This window comes from Microtus pennsylvanicus, chromosome 6, assembly GCF_037038515.1.
Source record: "Microtus pennsylvanicus isolate mMicPen1 chromosome 6, mMicPen1.hap1, whole genome shotgun sequence".
In the NCBI taxonomy this organism is placed as follows: Eukaryota; Metazoa; Chordata; class Mammalia; order Rodentia; family Cricetidae; genus Microtus; species Microtus pennsylvanicus.
Window position 1 is genome coordinate 126,411,264 of NC_134584.1, and position 23,441 is coordinate 126,434,704.

The 23,441-nt window shown below is 44.1% G+C and overlaps 1 protein-coding gene across 21 annotated transcripts in view; it reads left to right on the plus strand.

Moving 5' to 3' along the window:
• The window catches only part of Pard3 (par-3 family cell polarity regulator), a 509,597-nt gene that overhangs the window by 174,910 nt on the left and 311,246 nt on the right, over positions 1–23,441 (plus strand). For all 21 annotated transcript variants that reach the window (XM_075977730.1, XM_075977731.1, XM_075977732.1 and 18 more), the window contains one exon: positions 20,638–20,818. In XM_075977730.1, the coding sequence (XP_075833845.1) occupies positions 20,638–20,818 (181 nt within the window). The remainder of the gene's footprint in view (positions 1–20,637; positions 20,819–23,441) is intronic.

The following is a 23,441-nucleotide window of genomic DNA, read 5'->3' on the forward strand; positions in this document are numbered from 1 at the left end:
CAGAAGGTTTGAGAACTATTTTTATAGCCACAGCTGTCTCTGGACTAAGGGGTTAGTGTGTACCTTGTAGAAGAGGCTCTCTGGTTTCTGTGACTTGCCACTGGGGAGAAGGTAGAACAGGGAAAGGGTCAGTATGGTTGTATCTGAGGCCACTCCATGGTCAAAGTGGTCAGCCTGCCAAGAGGCATTGGGGTCATTGTTTTCTGAGACCCCAAATCTCCCTGTGTGTGTGTGTGTGTGTGTGTGTGTGTGCACGAACTTTTGGTACTAGTGACCGAGCTTCTGACGCCACTGCCTTCCTTTCCCAGAAGTCCCAAGCTCGTCATCCCTGGACTGGAAACACAGACATTGCCTGCTTTCCTTGATGCATATTTGCGTGAAGTTCTGTGACTTTGAAATCTTACACCCAAGCCATGTATTATATCGTTTATCCAGAGTTTTCGTTTACTGCTCCATTGGGTCCAGGGCCACTGTCTCTTACTTGCATTTTGTAGTAGATCCTCAGTTTTAACACGTTTGTGTAGCTGGAGCTCAGGAGAGCTGGGTTTCCCTTGTTTTTATGGGGTTACATTGGCACATGTAGGTGAGACTGTTCTAGAGCGCAGGACATGAGTCCTTCTCTTTGACGCTGTGGGTAGGGGCCACACAGTCATGCTTTCCTCAAGAATAATGTGTAAGTGAAAACTGAGTAGATCATTTAAATCATGAAAGGCGTTCTGGTTTTGAAGGGGAACCTTTAATATCATAATCCTGCTGTTTTGTTTTTAAACTAATAGTTAAAAGATCATAACAAAGTGTTTTTGCTGTTTTTTCTTCTGGGTTGGAAGAAAATCCTAATTATCTCCAAATATGGAGTGACTGTAGAATCATATAGGACCCGAGGGGAGACATCAGTTTTCTATTTTCTTTTCTACTAAAAAACAGAGTCTCACTTATGTAGCCCTGGCTGGCCTAGAGGTTACAGTGTAGAGCAGGTTGGCCTGGAGCTGCTGCCTCAGCCTCCTGAGTGCTGGGATTAGAAGTGCGTGCCGTGGCCTGCCATTTTCTTACGCTTCTGTGAAGATCATTTCCGAGGTTTCTGTTGCACTGTACAATTCCCCTCTGTACCCCCAAAAGCAAGGCTTTAGTTTCTCCGTGGAGTTTGGTGCCTGTACATTGAAGGTGAAACATATCTCCCAGTGCTGTGATTTAGCAGCATCACTGTGCACAGGTTTTCTCTTTCTTGCCATGGGCATGTGTATCCAGCTCATCCAGGACGTGGGGGATCCAGCAAATGGACCACGACTAGATGAAGCAAGGTCTGAGAATGACTGTATTTGGAGTACTGTTCTTCAGAAGCTGGCTTCTTTGAGAGCAGTCATTGGGTTTGGGGTGTTGTGGAGACAGCATCAAAGATTTGTACAAGGTCTTTTTATTCAAAATATTTGCCAAAGTGAAGTCAATGCTTCATGGGTGACCTTTGTTCTGCCCCAGTCTTGGAATCCGTGAAAGCGTTCCTTCATGTAGAAGACAGGAGTTTAGAGACCACTGTGTCCCATGAAGTGTCTTTAATGTAGGACAGTGAATGTCTTGCCACTTTTATCAATAGAGATTTGTGTAGGAAATGTAGAACAAAGGAAGACCATGCCTATGACATATAGACCATCAAGTTTATGTGATTAGTAATTGCTGTCGGCCATAGACAAGGTTTTGAAAACGTAGTTGAGCTCGCTGATAGAAATGAAAGAAAGAAGTGGGAGGATTGTGTGCTTGTTCAGGGCAAGTGGAGCCCAAAGAGGGCTGCCCCATTGTGTGGGTTACCTGTCTCCATCCTGGCCGGGTACAACACATGCTAAGGGTCCAGCAGCTGCTAGAATCAATGGTCAAACGTTCTAGATTTAAACATAGTCATGGCCTTGAGCCTGTCTGTCTGTCTGAACAATGCATTCCTTCTGCGATCACTGAGCAGCAGTATTTAAGCTGGAGTCTCCTCTTCAACAGAAGATGTCAGGCCATGCCGTCTGAAGGACAGGGAAGTGCCCAGTCACAATTTGTCCCTCTGGGAATGCACCCCTGTTCTTATTGTCCTTCCGCCATGCTATGGCTATTATTTCTGTGTAATGTTAAGACCTAGACGTGGTTTTCTTACCAAGCTTGGAAGCATGTGTCTCGATATGATACATCCCGGGATGAATTCTTGGCAGTGACACCTGTGTTTCGTTGTGCTAAGATGATTTCCAGTCATAATTATTTAATACACGTGACACATGTAATATTCGTTTTCTTCCCAGAGGGAGAAACGCTGTGGCATGATCCTGGCTGATTACTTATGTTACGTTTAAAATATATGGTAAAAAATGCCGCGTGTTGGGTCTGGAAACTCCTGCTGTTCTATTTTTAGATGCTAGTGTGAAGAGTTCCGTCAGAGTGTGTAATCTGTTGTAAAATATTTCCTGTTACTTATTGCTAATTGCTGATATTCCCTTATTTGACCTGTTAATAGAAGAAGGCTGACAATGGGAGCCTACCCTTAAGTTTTGATGAACCGGCCAGTCATGTCCCCTATTCTATAAATTTGCATAAGGCCTGTAAGTTTCACGAGCCACATAGACTACGAACATTTTTGTGTTTTTATTATCAAATATTGAATAACTAAGCTCCATGAGCTAATGTGCTAGGAGAGTAAGCTAAACATTTAGGATGATTTCTTGCTTTTGTGCGTTTTCAAACCCAGACAATGGGGCAGTAATTCCTGGCTGTTTCAGCTGGTTTCAGCTGTGTTCAGAGACTAATAACCATGTTTTATCTGCTTGTCAAGGGTCTAGGGTGGTCTTAAATTCTAATGCATTTGTTCATTGTTTGGAGCCTGAAGAATACATTAAACATCAAAAACAATGTGAAAGATGAGGAAAGCCAGCTCAATAAATTTCACTGAAAATAAAAGCTGTCTCTATTCCCAGAGGGGTCTGGCATTTGTTGATGAGATAGGTATTGGTTATTGCTGTCGTCTATGCAGCTGATTTCTTCATGTGAAAGTATATTTAGAATATGTCACATTTAAATTTTAATACAAAATATTAATTTCAGACATCAAAATCTTCATGCCTTTAATGTTAACATTTATTACATTGATATTTTGCTAGGTTCTTAAAGAACATATATTTGTTATTTCTTGGTTTCACTTGACTATAACCATATTTTCATATTAAAACACATTTCTAGTATAAGGTGCTGAGGTGGGAAGGAGTGCACAGTACAAAATACCCCAATACTATTCTCTAAGGCTAATTGTCTCAAGATATCACATACAGTTTGTTATTATTTGGTGACTTTTCTTGTTTCCCTCTCCACACTTAAGCGCGCGCGCGCACACACACACACACACACACACACACACACACGTTTTAAATAATATGGATGTAGTATTGTTTCCTTAGTCTTATTATATGTGTGCACACACATATCTATCTACACACTGTGGCGTCTGGACAGGTTCTCAAGTATCTCAGGTGGGGTGCAGAAGTCAGGAATGACCTTGAACTCTGGACCTTCTTGCCTCCACCTTCCAAAGTATTGTGTTTCTTTAAGTGAGCCACCACACCCTGCTTAATCAGTCTCCTTGTGTATATTTGAGGCCATTAAGATTCTTAAATTAAAGCGATATATTTAACCTCCATTTCAGCGTCTATGCTGGTAGATTTTATGCTTGGATGAGCCCCGAGCTCTACTGTTGATCCACATGCTGCACATAGCCCTTAGTTACTGTCTAGTTAGGGTTTTATTTCTGTGTAGAGACTCCATGGCCTCGACAGCTCTTATAAAGGAAAGCATTTAATTGGGGCTGGCTTACAGTTCAGGGGTTTAGTTCATTATCATCATGGTGGGAAGCATGGTGGCATGCAGGCTGACATGGTGCTGGAGACGTAGCTTAGAGTTCTACGTCTGGATCCACAGGCAGCAGGAAGAGAGTGAGACACACTGGTGGGGCCTGAGCATCTGAGACCACACAGCCTGCCTTCAGTGACACATTGTCTCTAATAGCACCACACTTGACAGCCACCTCTCCTAATAATACCATTCATTCCCTACAGCCTAAGTAAGTATCCACCTCAGTTACTCTTGTCCCTCCCCCCTGCACTTATCTCTACAGAGGAGGCTTCGGGCCGTAATGGTGTCTGGTCTTCGCATGATTTCCAGTAGGTTTAAATGGGAAAGTCTACACCCAGAATGTCTTCATTCTGGTTCATTCTGGTTTGCTTGGCTCCTGCTTTCAGGTGGGAATGTTGGGTTTGGAATCTGAGGGAACCAATCATGGAAACTTTGCTTTGATTTTGGAACAGTAAGCAGACTGCAAAAGTAGCAGGGTGGGCTATATTCAGTTGGTTTTTACTTAGGCAGTTAAACCTAAGACCTGAGGAAGAGAAATCCATTGGTATGTTTTACCTACTGTTATTTTGAGATAGGTGAGAAGTCAGTTCTTGTCCTGGTTAGTGACCCCCCCCCCCCGTTTTGTTTTTTGACCAAATTGAAACCAAATAAAGTCATTTGGCAAGAGAAAACCTCAACGGAGAAAATACTCCCACCAGGGTGGCCTGTGGTACATATTCTTGATTAATTCTTGATGTGGTAGGTCTCATTCCATTGTGGGCTGTGCCCACCCTGGGCAGGTGGTCCTGGGTTATATCTAACAAAGCAGGGTAAGCAAGCTGTGAGAAACCAGGCCTTCATGGCTTGTGCTTTGGTTCCTGCCTCCAGGTTCCTGCCCCGAGTTCTCCTATTTTCCCACAGTGATGGAATATGACCTGAGAGCTGTAAGATGAAACAGACCCTTTCCTGCCTAAGTTGCTTTCATTCATGATGTCTTATCCCAGCTGCAGGAAAGTATTCTAAGACAGTGTGTGTGAGTTTCTATTAATTGGCTTTCTGGTAAAACGTGGGCTGGATGCAAATGATGTCAAAAGGCAACCTAGATTTCTAGCTGCAATTCCGAAAGCATCTGTGCCTTGAGATCTCATTAGTGCCAGAAGTCTATGGCGGAGCTGCAGTCTAGAACCTCTTCACTCCCTTGGTGTCGTTTTTGAGCACATGGTTCCCGTGCAAGAGCAGGGTTGTGCTGTGGTTAATGGGAAACCCCAGCTTCATCTTTATTGTGCCTTTGCTCCTGAGTCAGTCCCTGTGGATGCCCGAGTGGGGGAGCCGCATCATTGGTGTCTCTTTACACAACAGGGTTAAAAGGGCTCCAGTGATGCTTTGACCTTGTCCTCCATCCCCACACAGTCATCTCTCAATGGAGGGCGAGGTCCACAGATTGACGTTTGCGTTGCAGTTGTCTAGGCTGTAGTCCCGACGTTTCAGACTCAGGGTATGAATATTTGCATTTCTAGTGAATTCCTAGGCTGTGCAGCACCCACACTTGGAGAATTTCTTGGGGAGGGGTTATAAAGTTGGGTGTTATTTTGAATGTGTGTGTTAGTGTGTGTGTGTGTGTCGGTGTTTGCGTATTAACCACTATGTAGATAACATTTGAGAAAATGAAGCTTAGTACTTCATGGTGGGCAAGCCAGCTGTCATGGCAAGCACTCCTCCAGCCACCCGAGAGTGGCCTGTCTGGGATTGTCACAGGAATCAGCGTGAGGACGGCCTGACTGACATGAGGAGGCTAAGATGATGTAGGCCTTGAAGATTTTTGATAGTACACATAGGATATTGACTTCATTTTATTGAAAATGACTTCAAGTTATTTTTCTAAAGTATTCACCCTCTGCATTCATTTCTAATGTATCTACTTCACTTGGGATTCCTATTTTCCATAATTAAAAAATTATTCCACCGGGAGCTTGAGTTAATTTATTCTTTGCTTCTCATGAAAGATCTATGGGGACTGAGTTCTTTTAATGGCGTCATCCCTACCAGATGTTGAAAACAACTGGACGTGCCAGCCACGACTGGGAGTCACCGATGATCGCTTGCTCTCATCTCTGAGACTTACCTTCACTCATGTAATTTTCTTGATGCGTGTGAGACGGGCCCTGCTATCAAATGTATGGTGTTGACACACTTAATTTAGCGCTCTTTCCACAGAGCTGTTAAATTGACTATTAATTGGCCTTCTGATAAAACTTGTGCTTAATGCAAATGATTTCAAAATGCTTCTTAGGCTGCTAGCTGCTGCTTTGAAAGCATCCGTGTCCTGAGATCTCATTAGTGCCAATGTGTATATCCACTCTTTTCCCTGAATGTAATTAGAGTTCTCTTAAATATAATGATGAAGATTTATGAGGTTGTGATTAAAAACTATATTTTTTGAAGAAGTTCCTAACTTGGGACTTTCCAGCTTGTTCATCTGCAGATGAACATCTGTAGATGTTTGTTCTCCAGAGTTTGGAAGACAAAGAACAGCTGGTTTATTATGCTCAGTCCACAACAGCCTTGGTCTTGGCTCGCACAGTGACCCGGCTTCAGAAAAGCAGCCATGGAAGATCAGCTTTCTCAAAGTCTGGTCACCTCGTTGTCTGAATCAGCAGGCATGGAAAATAGCTGGTAGACATCTATATTTTCTGGTTTTCCCTCCCTCCCTCCCTCCTTCTCTCCCTTCCTTCCTCTTTCTTCCTTTCATATTCTCTCTCTCTCTCTCTCTCTCTCTCTCTCTCTCTCTCTCTCTCTCTCCCTCCCTCCCTCCCTCCCTCTTTCCCTTCCTTCCTCTTTCTTCCTTTCATATTCTCTCTCTCTCTCTCTCTCTCTCTCTCTCTCTCTCTCTCTCTCTCCTCCCTCCCTCCCTCCCTCCCTCCCTCTTTCCCTCTCCCCCTCTCCCTTTTTTACTTTTTTCTTCCTTGCCCTCCCCTCTCATTAGTCAGCTAACAAGGTCAGGGGTGGTGCGGATTCATGTGTATTGAGGACAGAGTCAGCCTCAACTGCTGTGTGCAGGCACTGTTCACCCTTTTATTTTCAGACAAGCTCTCTCCCTGCTCTGGAGCTCATCCAGTAGGCTAGGCCCACTGACCTGCCTCCTCCTCCTCCTCCTCCTCCTCCTCCTCCTCCTCCTCCTCCTCCTCCTCCTCCTCCTCCTCCTCCTCCTCAGCGAGCACTGCTATGTCTGCCTGCCTGCCTGTCGTCTGTGGGCTCTGGGCATTGAACTCATGCTTTCATGCCATCAGGCAAGAACTTCTCAGACTAAGCTATATTTTATCCCCAGTACAAATGTTGGGATTTTTCAAGTTAATTCCAACTTTGAAGATTTTGGCATGCTGCGATGATGGTAGTAACAGTTGTTTTATCATTACTGTTGTGTGAAAATGGTCAATTCTAAACAAAAACGATGAAAAACAACTTATTTACAATGCGCGTATCCCAGGAATGTGTCACTTCCTGGCAGGAGATCTAGAGATGATAGGTGCCGTTTCCCTTCTTAAAACTGTAAGAAAGCATGCTTCAGTTTTAGCATTTCTCTCTGTCTGGGTCTCCCTCCCTCCCTCCCTCCCTCCCTCCCTCCCTCCCTCCCTCCCTCCCTCCCTCCCTCTCTTTTTCCCTCCCCCCCTCTCTTCTTCTCCTCTCCCCCCTCCCTTTTCTCTCTCTCTCCCCTTCTCTTCTTCCCCCTTCTCTCTTCTCTCCTGGTCCTATGTGGGTCCAAGGCATGTCAGGTTGTCGTTCCTGGCAGCAGGTGCCTTAACCTGCTGAGCCATCCAACTATCCCGCTTCATTCTTTATGGCTCCACAGTTCTTTGTAGTAATCATAAATAATTTTTATAGCTAGGGAAAATATTTTAAAAAATGTTTGGCCTACTGCAAGCCTGATGTTAGTTACTATTAAATATCAGCAAAGCCATATAAGGCAGTCCACATCTGAGTTCGCGTATGCTCTTGCAGTGGATACATCACAGAGTCTGAGTGATTCTCCTGTGACAGGTTCTCAGCCTCTGAGCTTGTGTGGACCCACCTGCTGTTGCCCGGTTTTTTGCCTCAGCACGCCGTCCTAGTTGCGACGCCCAGATGTGTGCCCAGACTTGGTTCATGTCCTCTGTGAACAAATTAGCCCTTCATAAAAAAACACAGCCCTCAAGTTAGAGACGCATTTCACGTTATAGCGCATGGAAAGTAAGCACACATGCATGTGTGCACGCACACACAATGCACAGACTTTGAGCAACATCCCTGCCTGTCACATTGTCTATTTTACTAATAATTTCATTCTTTCTATACCATTTTATTTCAAAAAGATGTTATAAGTATTTTTTCTTCCCCAAAGGTGACGTTCTTGGCAGTGTCTGTGTTCTGTTCGTTTTAAAGAGTTGTGAGATACAGGTGTTCTCGAGCCTGTCTGGGTCTCCTTACAGCAGAGGCTGCAGAGGATGACCCCTCCTACATGTCTGTGATGATTCTTGCTGCAGTGGAAGAATGGCCTGGCAGCCTTGCTCCATGCCGCTTGCCCTGTAGTCTGGAAGGCAGACTGCCTGCAGTGCAGCTTAGGTGCAGTCTCTGCAGGAAGAGGCTGCTCTGTGGGCCTCGGAGTTCTGACTGGGGCTTTCTGTGAGTTGGGATGAGTTCTAGAAGGAAGCCCGTCAGGAACGCAGCTGGCTTTAGAAACCGGAACCGTGGGTTAGAAAGTTAAGGCTGCCATTTCTCTAAACAGAGACTCTTGTTGTCAGTTGCTCAAGCTCTGGAAGTTCTTGCCTTCTTTTTGCATTGGTATTTCTTACATTTTCCCATGGATAGAATAAAAATTATCCTGGAATCGAGTGAAGGGTAACACTTCTTTCCTTTGCCAGTTAAGAAGAAATCCTCTAAGCATCGTTCTAGATAACTGGTTGAAAGAGAAGCATGTGATCGGGTGGTGCTGCCCACTCTCCATCACAGCGCTCTGGGAGGTAGAGGCAGGTGGATCTCTGAGTGTCAGGCCAGCCTGGTCTGCAGAGTGAGTTCCAGGACAGTCAGGACTACACAGGTAAACCCCATCTCAAAAAACAACCAAAGAAATAAAGAAAGAAGAAAAAGATGTGTATCACCTCCAGTTGATAACCACTTGAAAATGACAATTTAATTTCCTCCAGGGAGTCCCACTGGAGAAACAAAAAACTCTTCAGGGCAGCCGTGTGCTAGCAGTAGATGGCCACCCAAAAATCCGTCTCACCTCTGGAGGTTTCTCATCTCCTAAGACGGTGTCAGAGCAGCAAGGGAAGCAGAGGGAGGGGAAGCCATAACCGTGATATATTATGTGAGAAAGAAAATCTATTTTCATCAAAGGGTTAAAAGGCTTATTAATAACTTTACTTTCTAGAAGCTGCCTCCGCTTTCTATGGCGCTATTTTTTGTGATCTTTGGCGGAATCTTTAATGGATGTTAATTTTTAATAGATTGTTATTATTCTGCTGTAAAGTTTACTGAACTCTTAAACCCCTGAGAACTTGAAAATGGTTGTTTTGATTGCATGAAGCTCACATTTGTCATTGAGTAACAAACTGGTGTGCTAGCTCAGTTATTTAGGGTTTGTTATTTTCCTATGAATGAATATCACAGGTTATAGATTTTTGAAACAATAAAGGCTTTTTAAGCCCATGGAGGTGAGTGTCATGGAGATAACTATAGAGTCAGTCTCTGTGGCTGTCCTGGGCTAGTTTCCCCCATGGGTTCTCATGCTACACGGGGCAGACGAGCAGATGGTCTGTTTGGTAGTTTTCTTGCCTTGTAAGGTTTGTGATATCGTGAATGTTGTCCCAGAACTTGAAAGGCAGAGGCAGGTGGATCTCTGAGTCTATATGGTCCATGGTATGTTCCAGGCCAGCTGAGGCTACATAGTAAGACCCTGGCTCTAAGAAAGGAAATATATAAAGAACCTTTAGTAATTACTGACCAGCCTGCCCATGATGTGCAAGGCACCAGCCTGACTCTTACAGTGTAATGTGTCCCGCCTCGTTTGGACCCTGCTTGCTGAGTAGCTGACCCTCCAGGCAGAGGATCACGGCTCTACTGAGCGTGTGCGTTTTTTCCTCTGCTCTACACAGGGTGGGATGTCCATTTCTGTTGTGACTTTTCTGCTTGTGATCACACTCTTTTCTAAATGTATTTTACGGTCTGACACATTCGAATTGGGTCAGTTCTGAAGGGACAGCAGTTTACCAACAGTGCTCGTTTCCCGAAGGAAAACTCACAGCTTGATGGTTTGTTTAGATGCGGCGTGTTCATATTTTTAGGCAAGCGTTATGCTGATTTTTGAAATCAGGGTTGTGATACTCAGTGAACCACCTACAATATTTTAAGCTGCTATTACTTTTCCTTTTAGGTCAGCACTGGTTTTGTTGGTTTTAGAGAGTTCAGCCAATTCCCCGGCTGGTTTTGAACATGCAGCACTTATTCTGCCTCTGCTTCCTCAGTGCTGGGATTGTGGTGTAATCCCACCCATTCCGGATTTGACGTTCCAAGGTGTATGTGCTTCTGTGCGATCGTTACAGACAGCAAGCATTCACCTGCAGGCATGAAGTTAGGCAGTCTCGAGTGACAACATAGGAGAAGCACACTTGTCACCTCTAAGGGACCAGGCATTGACCATGGTCTGGGGACACAGGTCTTGGCTGCTCTAAACGCCATGCTCCAAAGTAGCGACTGTCTCATGCCGTTTTTATAGTAATAGGTAAAGACATGAATGGATGCTTCTCAAGTTTGTTGGTAAGAAGGTTAAGCAGTCAGGATGCAGCAAGCGAGGAGTCACTGCTATCTACGGCCCCGGATGCTCTCTTTCCTTTAGGCTGGTGGAAGTTAGAGAATCTGTGCATTTTACCTACAAGGATGTTAGGTCACCCGCCAGAGGTGGGCAGTGCATAGTTAGTAGGGAGCTAAAGATAGCCCAAAATAATGTTCTTATTTCACTTGAATATTAAGATAATTTTTAGTGTGTGTATTTATGTGCATATGTATACACGTGTGTCAGAACCTGGGCATGGGTTTGTGGCGGCTGTAGGAGGCCTTTGGGTATTTCCTGTTGCTCTCTGCCTTATTCCTCACACAGGTGTTCTCATCGAATAGAAGGGTGCTGTTTTTGGTTAGGCTGGTTGTATGGGGTGGGGGCCTATTGTCCGTCTCAGTCTGGCAGCATTGGGCTTTCAGCACATGCAGCTGCTCCCGGGTTTTTATGTGGTTCCAGGGGTCTTGAACTCATACCTTCCTGCTTGCACTGCACACAGTCTTCTGAGCCATCTCCCTGGCTCCCCAAGACAAGTGATGATTAAGCTCTGCACCTGTAACTACATTTATTTCAGTTTCTCTAAAGTTCTCACGGGCCCCGCAGCCTTGTAGGTGCAGAGTGTCTCAGGGAACTTTCACATCCTGTAAACAAAGCTAACACTTTGCTTTGGGAGCTACCTAGAAAATATTTAAGGTCAAATAAAGCCCTTACCTATAGGGTCCTACATATTTAGGCCCTCAACTTATTTTGTTTGATATTTAAACATGTCTTTGAAAATAGTTTTCTATAAAGACCAATTGTCTCTGTGTTGGCAGCTTGCACAACTAGTATTAATTGTGCTGTAAACTTGAATTTTAGCTGGCAGAGACTTCAGGCTGCGAGGCTCCTTTCCCTTGTCATACACATGAGAATTATGACAATTCTTCCTTTTAGCTTTTCTATAAGCCAAGTGCATAGTCAAGGGTTTGTCCTTGGACTTTCCCTCTGCCCATCCACCCTATTGGGGGCATGAACTCTCTGCGTCACTCCTGCCTCTGATGCCATCCATACCACTATGCCAACGCCTCTTAAATGTCTGTGCTCTGACTTTTCACAACTATACATTTTAATTGCGTTTTCCCTCCACTGCTTTCCTCTTAGTCTAGGCTCTCATGACTTCTTCATTATGGACTAGCCGGCTCTGAGTGTTTACCCTCTGGTCCCTTTTCTACACCCCCTTGAAACCATCCACAGAATAAATGCTAATAGATGGTGTGTCCCTAAGGAAGCCCTAGTCTTCAGACTATGGATCACTTGGCTCAGCCGTATTCCCAGTGCCTGTCACCACGCTCTGACCAGAGTCTTAGCTTCTCGAAACTTTCTCTAGAGTAAGAAAAGCGTATTCAGCACTTGTTGCTTGCAGTAACCAATCCATGCCTTCCATCATCATTAACACCAGGTCCCAGGCCCTGACACTGAGCCCAGATAGGTGAAGAAGATGCCCAGGTCCATAGAACTAGCCACTCACCTTGCTGCCCCTTACTTACTCTGCCTCACCGATTCCAGGTCATCTTCAGGGAGGCAGAAGGCAAGGCAGAGGCTTGCTTTCCTCAGAATCCACGTCCTTTAGAATGGGGTTTCTGAGTTCTCGTTCTTAGGCAAACTCTCCGGGTCCCATGGCATTTACTTTTCCAGGAAGCTGCCTCACGCCAAAGCACTGAAAGTGAGTCGTAGGCTGGAGGGAATCCATGTAAGCTATTTGGTGTTTTGTTTTTCGCTCATCACATATATGGGATGCTTGCAGGATATTGTCTTTATCCTTCCACCCATCACATGTGTGTGGGAGAGCGGATTGGCACACAATTAGTATTTACTGCGTGTTTACTTCTTACAGTACTGCAAATGGGTTGTACTAATGAAGAGTTGATTAAAATTTTTCATTATTTGGTTGCTTTTAGAATACACCTGCCAGATGATTAAAACGAGCCTAATTTAATCAGCGTGGTACTGTACACCAGAGATAATTTAAGCGAATGTCAAGGACATCTTCATCTATCCCGTGGAAGATGCTCAAACAATGAGCAGAGCAACAAACACTTCAGAAACTGTTTGAAGCTCCCCATCTGTGCCCCTGTGGATATTTCCAGTCCATGCTATGCTTTTTCTTTTTGTATGCAAATTAAACTGAAGGCCATTTTGTACTGTAACGTGAGGCTTAGATTTTAGAAAACACATTGATTGGATTTTGATCTTTTTCTAATATTGGCTCCTGTTTGTCAGGATGCACACTGACATCCATGTCATCTCCAACTTTGTTCAGAACTTTGAACAAAATGTATGTTTTTGGTGCATCTTCTGGAGCTTTGAGACTGGATCTGTATGGTACTGGCTTATCCATACCCAGCTATCCTCCTGCTTCAGCCTCCCAAGCACTAGTAGGATAGACTTGCCACTCACCACCCTTGATTAGTGCATTTGAACTGGAAAATAAACCATTTTTTCCCTTTTTATCTTCGGTCATCGTTTTCCTTTTATCTGCCCATCTCCACATCCTAATAGAGTCGTGTGAATCCCCTTTATCCTTTGAAGCAGTTAAACTTCTCTTTATTTTCTGGTCATGCTTTTAAAGGGAGCTAAGTTGCCAGTGGGTGTCTTGTTCAAACAGTGAACTCTGCACTTGCAGGCTTTACTGACTCCCAAGTGAATTTCCCATAGATACGGCAGGTTGCCTTGGAAACAGGCTGGTTTCTGCACTGAAAGTGCTGTCTCGTATTAAGTGCGGGATGATGCTCTGCTGACCCCTGTTGTTTCATCCCTGGCCTGACACGGAGTCGGGATGTTTCTGTGGCTTCGCCCTTGTGACTGACTAGCGCTTCTTCTAAACACAGCCTCTGAAACTTGGAACTAAGCGATTCTTCTGATTTCTAATTTGGGGTGGGAAGTTTCTGAGCATTGATTGCCAATAAAACAAAGTTTTAGAGTTCACAAGACTTGACTGGCAGGAAATTTTAGCAACTTATCTCCTTCCTTTATTTGTGTTCATGGATGGACTGTAGACTGTCTGGGATCCTGGACTCCAGGGAAGTCCCCGATGCCCTCAGAGAGCCCTGGTCCAAGCTCCACTACAGCTTGCCAAGCACAGCTTCCAGGGAAAACTCTGTGGTGAGGCGAAGAAGGGAAGTTGCCCCTGGCCAGCAAGACAGGGAGGCCCTGGCTCCGTGGTCTCCACTAGTCAGGAAAGTAAAAGAGCAAAGCAGCTCTGCTAACTAAGTATCTCAGCTTGGGTGCTGCGTCTCTCGGAGAGACAGAGCGCTTAGGGGCAGAGGGAGGCAGCCTCTTTCCAGAGAGCACTGCTGAGGGAAAGCTGCGTCTTCACTTCAGTCAAGAAGAGAATCTGAGGATAAGAGCGTGGAGCAGGGTGGGGTTTGCTGAGAAAATGATTTAATGTTTTTGAAGTCTTTGAGAAAGGGCTTGCGTACCGATTGAAGCGTGAGTAGCGAGAGACAGCCTCATGGAAAGGACAGTGTATACCACATCTACATCTGGCCTTCTTAAAACAGGTGTATTTTAGGTGTATAATAGTTTTGTATATGATTTTGTCAGCCTTTGAAGCTACATTGTTCAAATGTTTGGAAAGGTTAAATAATAATGTTTTGGTATACACCGTAATATAGAGAATTTTCCTTTAGCGACTCAGATTGTGAGGTCTACATTATACAGTGCAATATGTAATGCAATCAGATTGCATTATACATGCTACAAATGCGTTAGACTTCAGATGAAAGAAACAGGGCGAGAAAAGGCACATGAATTCTTCCTACACTTAGGTTACCGAGAGGGAGGAAATGTTTTGACTGGAGACACGGTCCATGATCTGTTCATAGAGGAATATATGCTGCAGAGGCTGAAGGTCAAAGTCACATGTTTTGCCTTCTTCATGGTTCTCTGGCTCTTCTGATACTCTTATTTGAGGCATCTCTTAGTAACAAGAGGATTGTTTCTGCCAGCAGTTTCTTTAGTTGTACCCCAGAATAAGAGGTGCCTTTCCTTCATGTGTCCATGAGACATGGATTGTCTCAGCTGTGTAAGGGATGGGAGTGTGATTCTGCCTGTGGCCATCATGGTCCTGGGTTTCTGGATGGAGTAAGGTGTAAGAGATGGGAGTGTAGAATCTCTCGGGTCACCACACTGCTGGCTTTCTGAATGCAGCATCCTGTTGTGTGTGACACGGGCTTGTAAGGCTTGAGGGAGTGGAGGTTTAGACAGGCCTGGGCTTTGCCAAGGAAGAAGTCTGCATTATCAAACATCCACACTTGGTTCAGTAATGTCATGAAAGGGACAGTAGGTGTGGGAAGTATGTCTTGAAATTGCCTCATAGGAGAGGGTCTTGAAAAGCATTCCCCCCCCCCTCTCTCTCTGTGTGTGTATGTGTGTGTTTGAGACTTTTCTGAGTTAGGATAGATTAATGGCGTAGCCTGTACTGTCCCCAGCACAGGCTAGCGCTTGTTCCAGTGTATTCTCTTCCTGTTGCCCAGCTTGTTGACTAGTTGAAATTTTGATGAAATGCTCCCTGCATCAGACATGTATGATGAGGCAAAAAGACAGGCTGAATTAGGGTAATTTCGGAATGAGCCAAACGTAAGCACACCCTACCCACTACCACACATTTCCCATTTTCTGAAGGTCAGGTTGCCTAAACTCCCAGAAACATCCCTACTCCAAACATGCCTAATTAAAAAAAAAATCTCAGAATGAATCTTAAAGAATGACTGAGTTCATGGATGGTGAAAATACGGAGTTGAATCACGTCTTAGAAATTTAAACTACATTTCTTTTACTTTCCGAAAGGCACGCAGGGATTTGAATCTGTGATGTTTTTATGGAAGTCTCATTTTCTTTTGCTGTGCTTCTATATGTATTCTTGGAGAGTAGCTTTTCTAAAATTATAAATCCTTCCCAATTTAACACAAAATTACTTCATGTCTGCACCTGGCACTTAAAGTTTGGTTTAGAAGAAAGCTGTAGAATTGTATGTTCTTGGCACAGTGCGGATCACCAACTGTGATTCTGCCCCAGGAGTTCACATGGTGCCCATTCGCGACACAGTCCAGGTTTCTCAATTTTGTTCCCCCAAAATGGTGGAGATAATTATCAAAACTAATAGACACGTATAAGCATTTCCATGCTTGGCGTTTAAGGATGTGTTTGTGATTTTTTTCATCTCCATCTTCAGTTCCCAGAAAGGACTCAATTCTCGAGAAAAGATTCCATAGTTAATACCAAACTTGAATTTCAGTTATGTCCAATTAAACACCAAAATGTCAAAATCTGATAATTTCAAAATACATATTAAACCAAACAGCTTGCACAAAATGTGGTATTTAAATTGATGTAGAAATCCTGTGTTCTGATGAGTGACTCAAAATGGGTGTTGTTAGTTTATCTGGGTTACAAATGGACCTTTGCCTGTCTTCATTTGGGAAATTGAAGCTTTTCCAGTTGAATGATAGCAGAAAGTAGCATCTCTCGTCTGGAGAGCCATAAAGACAGTACTGTCTACCAAACTGGCTCCGCTGCCCGTTTTTATAAACAAAGAGTTAAACAGAGCCACGCCCCTTTCTTCCTGGGCTTCTCTATGCTTCTCTCATGCTGTCAGAGTAGCCATGAGGATATCACCTGGAGCTCAGCACCAGAAGATTTCATCTCTGTTGAGATTCCTGTGCCTCCGTAGCAGGGGCATCTGCTGGTCGTGCCAGGCAAACAGGACTCAGTGACATTTTGTGAAAACATGGGAGGACACCCACAGATGCTTTCTTTGATTTTGTAGCTGTTAAGGGTATCGTTCGCATTGCATATTCCAAGATGGAGCAGCCCCAGTTTTCATCCCACCTCGTACTGTCCTCCTCCTGGATTAATTACATATTTTGTTCCCGCCGAGCTCTGCACTTCCTGTTGCGTGCGTGTTTCTGTGACGTGAGGATAGAAATTGTATTTGTTCAAGACGACCAAGCTAAGAAAAGAGGAAATGCTGCTCCTGTTTTCGTGACTGTGTCTTTTCTGTCCTTTGATGACCGAGTGCGGACACTGCAAACCCTAAGCAGGGTGGGAGGACAGGTGGTTCCTTTCACCCCCAGCCACGGTTCTCCCGTCCTTGGAAAGCTACTGAGTTGCAGGACACCTTGGTAGAGCTCAAAGAACTGTTCTGGTTCTGAGGAGAACCAGAGTGACTGCGCCTAACCATCAAAAACTCCAATTTATTTGAAATAATTTTAAATTTCATAAGAGATAGGAAACAGCTACCGAATGTTTCTAGGTCCCTCACCAGCTCCTTAACTTCCGTATTGTCTATAATCAGAGGCAACAGTCATCATTATAAACAGTGTCTGCAGCTCACACATCAGCCGATTTTCAAAGTTCACTTAGATTTTGCCTCTCTCGGTTAGGATCTTTTCTGGCCTTGTGTCCTGCCTCTGGAAGATCCTGTCACGCGTATTTCTTGTTTGTCTGTGGTTTCCTAGTTAGGTGATTTTTTTTTTTGTCATTGATGTTCATGACCATTGAACTCTGAATCCGAGTAACATTTGTTTTGTAGAATGTCCTTCAGTTTAGGTTTATCTGACTTGTTAAGATTTAGTTGAAATCTGGTAGGACTATAGCGGCCATAGAGACAGTGTTTTTGTCCTTGCAGCTGGTGTTCCTATCACTGCTGATCTTGTGTATGGGGAGTTGTACCTGCCGCCTTTCTCCGCTGCAGAGTGAGCTTCCTTTGGTTGGAGCAATGATATGGGGCACGTTTGAGACAGGCGAATGGATTGTGTCTGTCTCTTTTCCCTCCATGAACTCTTGCAGCCATTGCTATCTTTGTAACAATTATTTCTGTGGATTTTCTAATGATAGCTTTTATTTCCAGTATTCCAAACTCATCCATTGTTTTTATTTATTTATTTATTTATTTATTTTTGAGACTGGTCTTACATACCCCTGGCTGGTCCTTAGCTTACCTGGAGCCATGGATGAACTGTATCATTTGGAGAGGCCCTTTGAGATAGGCAATTATCCCCTTTTCTTCATCTCCTTGACTATTAATATTGATATCTATTGGTAGATTTTCTGTGACAATTGTTTCTATGAATGTTCCTATTCATAACTTTTATCTCTGTTGTTTCTTATTTATTTTATTATTTATTTATTTATATTCATCCATCCATTCATTCATCTGTTTGTTTCTTTGTGAGGCAGATTCTCACATAGCCCAGTCCAGTCTCCAACGTGTTGGATAGCCAAGGATGAGCTGGAATTTCTGATTCTCCTGCCTCTACCTCCCAAGTGCTAGGATTACAGGCTTTTGCCACAATGTCTGGTTCATGCAATTCTGGGAATGAAACTAGGAACTCTGCATATTCTAGGCAAGCCCTCCACCAGATAAGCCCCACTCCACCCCACCCCACCCTGCCACTGTCTTCCTTATTTGGACGCTGCAGTGGAAGACAGCCATCAGCTTCGCCAGCATGTTGGCCATCACAGATGTGCAGATGTGATGTTGATTCTGCAGTTCTGAGCCCTTGGTGGAGTTGTTACTTCTGCTGTGAGGTGTCCCAGCGTTGGTTGTGGCGACAGAGGGCATCGAGGTTGTATCTGCTTCCCTTGGCTGCCTCTTTTGCCTTTTGAACACCACCTTACTCTCAGCATTACTAGGCATTCACACGCCACGTGTCTTTTCTCTGTTTCACATTCATCAATTATCTTTTCAAGATGCCTTGTCTAGTCGGTGAGTAACCTCAGAAGCCTGGTTCCGGGCATGAGGTGTGCTCCCTGGTCCAGGGATGCCATTGCTTCTCAGTGCTGGGAGATTGACACGTCTCCTCATGGCATCAGCACTCATCTGTACCGCCTGTTGTATGCCTGTACACCTGTAACCATGTACCACAGCGTGATCTTCCTAACAGGCTGCCCATTAGACTACAGTAGGTCTGGGAATTTTCATCGGCTCGGGTGAGATCATAGCATAATGCTTTCCTCATTTGTCAGTATAAAAGAACCTACTATATCGCCAGTCATGTAAAATTATAGCAATACATTGTACGTAGTACGTTCTATCATTATTGTATAGTATATTATGTCTAATAGAAAAGCTTAGTGTTCAGTGTGCCTCGCTGTGCCAACGATGGCCTCATCTATCTGGTGCTCACAGTGTTATTGATTAATGGCCTCCATCTAGTGATTGGCCACCACATGCAGGTCAGCGGCAGTATTCCTGGGATTGATTGGGTTACTCCAGCAATGGAGCAGTGTTGCTCAGGGTGGCTTACTCCCATGAGCCCCGAGTTTGTGCCGAGCCCCAATTCCAGTCTCACACCCCAGAGCTCATTGCAGCATCTCCTTGTCTGTAACTGCTGCTTCTGACAGTGAAAACATTGGCTTTCACAACCCAAAATATTGCCACTGTTTTGTTCATTCCTGCTATGCGCGCTTGTAGCCGAGTGGGAGTCGCTAAACTATGTGCATGCACGAAGCAAGCTGACTCCCTGCGATACAGTGTTTACATGGCTGTTCTTTTATATTCAGCTTCATTTTAAATAGTGGAGACAGCGTTTTTCCCTCCCAGTGCATCTAGATGGTTTATTTTAAATAATGGAAATGGTGTTTCTTTCTTTCACAGTGAATCTAAATTGTTTCTGTTTCATCCCATTGAGCATGGGCGTGTATTTGTAGAATGACCGTGATTGTCTGCGCCATTGTGAAGTCCTCAGTGTCCCTGTCTCATGTTGCCTGCCTGTTGGATTTCAGTTAGTATTGGTGTTGTAGGTGATGATTCACAATTATGCCTCTGACTTGCAGAGATCATCTAAAGTGTGTTCTTTCCTCTCATTGCCATCATCTAGTCCCCTCCCCTCTCTCTGTAGATGACTCATTTCCCTGGTCTTTCACTGCTACACAGCAATGAGGAGATGGTATGTCTTTTAATATCCCCGTCCTCATATGTGAAACATAAGATATATAGTGTTGTAGGGAGGCTTGGCAGCTCAGACCTGAAATATTCACACAGAAACCATATTATTGAAATCACTGCTCAGCCCATTAGCTCTTACTTCTCATTGGCTAACTCTTACATCTTAAATTAACCCATCTCCATTAATCTGTGCATCATCACAAGGTCGTGGCCTACCAGCAAAGTTTTGGCACGTCTGTCTCCAAGGACGGCTCCATAGCTTCTCCCTGACTCCACCTCCTTACTCCCAGCATTCAGTTTAGTTTTCCCTGCCTAGCTCTATTCTTTTGCCCTACCTAGGCCAAGACAATTTCTTTATTAACCAGTGGTATTCACAGCATACAGAGGGGGATCCCACATCAATATATTGAGGGATCAAGTACACATACAGATACACACATGTACACAATGCAAACATACACACACATAATTCTGGGGATATAGCTTAATTGATAGATCATCTGCCTAGCATATAGGAGGGCCTGAGTTCAGTCTCCAGCATGATAGAAACCTGGCTGTGGTGACTTGGATCTATAATCCCAGTACTTGAAAAATGGGAAGTGAAGATAAAATGATCAGAACTAAAAGACCATGCCTGGACATAGCAAGCTATAGACCAGCCTGGGTGACTTGAGATTCTTGTCTAATGGGAGAAAAAAGAAAGAAAGAAGGAAAAGAGGAAATACATGTATATATGCATGAACTTGGTGCGTCTCTGTACTTAGCAACATATCCTTTGTAAAGAAGATTTAAACTCACTCCCACCCTAGCTTTCTGCCATGCCGCTGTGTCTTACTGTGTTTTTACCCATGGAGTTTTAGATAGGAAACTCTTTGTAGAAACGTGTGAATGGATCAGGCCTCAGGCAGACAATGTTTCACTGAGATACTGCTTTCTACAAAGCTAGCGTTCTTGGATATATTGCTGTCACCATTTCCCCCTAGGCTTGTCCTGGTATGGAGGAGTTTTGGGGAGTTATTTCCTTTATTCACAAGTGCCCCTTGTCTGTCGTTTCCAGCTGGTAGCAGTGTTTGATGAACAGGATCCCCATCATGGAGGAGATGGTACCAGCGCCAGCTCCACGGGAACCCAGAGCCCAGAGATATTCGGCAGTGAGCTGGGCAACAACAATGCTTCTGCTTTTCAACCCTACCAGGCCACAGGTGAAATTGAGGTCACCCCTTCAGTCCTCCGGGCAAGTAAGTGAGCACTTCCAGTTTTCTGCATATTTTCCCTTAATTTCCAGGCACCCTGATGTCTTTATCCATCTCTGCTCTACAGATGGAATTCTTTGTGTCTATCAGACATTGGTTGCATTTTGAAGATAGACCCAAGAAGCCAGTTAGTACGTTCCTGTTCATAGATGGGCTTAGTTTTGTCTGTCGTTGAGACTTCTGCTTGTTCACTAAGGGCAAATGAAGATACTTTGCTGGGAAGCTACCCTGCACTCCCTTTGTGGGCAGAAATAACCAAAGGCTTCTCATAGTCCACTCAGTTGTAGCCGTGACCCACAGAACATGTATTTCTTGATCTCCACACTGAAGTCATCAGTGGGGTTTTGGGAGAGAGGCAGCTAGAACCTCAAGGGAAGTTAGGGAGACAGAGAGTCTGTGAGGGGTAAAGTGCCCTCTGGGAACTCCAGTTCCAGGACATTTGTGTGATGAGTTCCATAACCAATTTGGGAAACTTTACTCTGGAAAGTGAAATATTTCTGCTAGAAAAAATACTTGTCTGTAAAATTTCAGAGCTGAGCCGTTGTTAGCAGTGAGAAGGTGTTCAGGTGATTTATCATGTAGGTCAAGCATGCTGACAGACGCCTGCAATCCTGCTCTCGGGGCTGAGGAGGGGACACTATGAGCTGAGCCATAATGGGACCCTGTGTCACCCGCATTCCTTCCCAAAAGAAATAAATACGTTTTTAAAGCTCATTTATCTTTATACATCTCTGCTTAAGAGCCTTTCGATTTTCTTCAGAGTGAACACCTGGTCTTGTGTGGCTTTTACTGAGTGAGAGTCTTTGGCTGTTCATCCCCCCCCCCCCCGCCCCGTAGTTGATTAATAACATGTAACTATATAATATCTAAAAGATGGCATAGGTAATTATTTAGAACGTGTCTCTTATTCTCCTTGAATGTGTTCTAATCCCTTGTTTCTCATTGGTGGTGGTGCTATAGCATTTTAGCAACTTGCTTCTGCATGTCTGGAAGCTACATCTATTTCTTTTCTTGTTTGCTCCTTCCTTTTTTGTTTTATTTAGTCAACTAGGAATTTGAAATATGCAGCTCACTTGAACCTGAGTCTAATACTAAGCATCCAAAATACAAAGAGGGAAAAGATAAAACATTCTTATAATTCTCTCAGAGACTCTGCATAAGATAAAGGAAATATCTACATAAAAGAAAAAAACATAAAAGAAATATCAAACTCTTTACCAGTCTCTAGCCTCCTTGGTTCCCCACTAAGTCTTGTTTCTTTATTTATTTGTAAAGACTATTGTTATGTGTTCTTTGGCACTTTCATACATATTTACAAAAGCAGCCAGCATCATAGATCCTTTCCATTCTCCACTGTTCCTCACGCTTTGACCCCCAAAACCTCCCTCTTGTTTCTTGCTCCTTCCTCTCCCTTTTCTCTCTCTCTGTTCCACTTTCTCTGTCCTCTTCCTCCCTTTCCCTCCTTCTTATTCCCTCCTTCTTCCTCTCCCTCTCTAACACAGAGTCCAATTAATGCAGCCTGCTGGAGGGTTTCCCAATCTGTTGACATGATCTAGCATTGTAGGTCTTGTGTAAGTGACCACAGCTTCAGGGAGCTCATGAGTGCAATGGTCATGTTCTGTCCTGAAGACGGTGCTTCACAACACTTCTCTCCGTCCTCCAGCCCTGACACCCTCTCTACTCCCTGTTTACTGCACTACCATATAGCTGTAGAGCAGGGGACATCATGTGCCTCTCATACATTAGGCCCTGGATTCTGACACCAGCATGACACCAGCAAGCAAAGCACACTAAGTTAACATTTAACAATTCTGATAGGCCACCCGGAAGCTGCTATGAAGTTATATCACACATAGGGATAGAGATCCTGAAGGTACACCATGGGGTGTGTCCCCAGAGTGATCAGTTGCAGAATTATACCTGCACATAGAACGATGCTAACCAATTCCTTCAATTAATTCTATCCTCTGGAGCACAGGAGACCCAGGTCCAATGGAAAATGTTTCCAAGGTTGGAGAAGAGCAACCCTTCCCACCTCCCCTTTCGTCTGGATATTCTCAAATCACTGCTCCCTTAGCCTCCCCGCCTGCTTAAGATGCATGCCGCTTTTCTGGGCTTTGTGCATATATAAGCAAATTTATTTTAAACCATTTTAAATAATTGGAAACAGCAGTTGGTCACTTCAAGGGTACATTATCCAGAAAGTCCTTAGCTAGATGTGGTGGTGTGCTCTTGTTGCCAGGGCATTTGGGAGGTAGAGGCAAGAGGATCAGGAGTTCAGGATCAAGCATGCCTATGTAACAAGTTTGAGACCACTCTGGAGCTACTTGAGGCCCTGTATTGAAAAATACAAAGCAAAACTATCGTTGGATTTACTTGAGGCAGTCAATGTTCTTGAAAATAGGAAGCAATGAAGGTGTCCGCAGGTTACCCTGTCTTTTTATTATCTGCCTTTGGTTTTGGCACATAATGAAATGAAGGTTTACTTAGGTTGAGCCTGTGCATGAAATGTAGATTACCTAAGTTTGACTTAACAAAAATCAAACTATAAAATAGCACAGATGCTTAGGTGCCTGACATTTGGACATTATATCTCAAATGCACATGC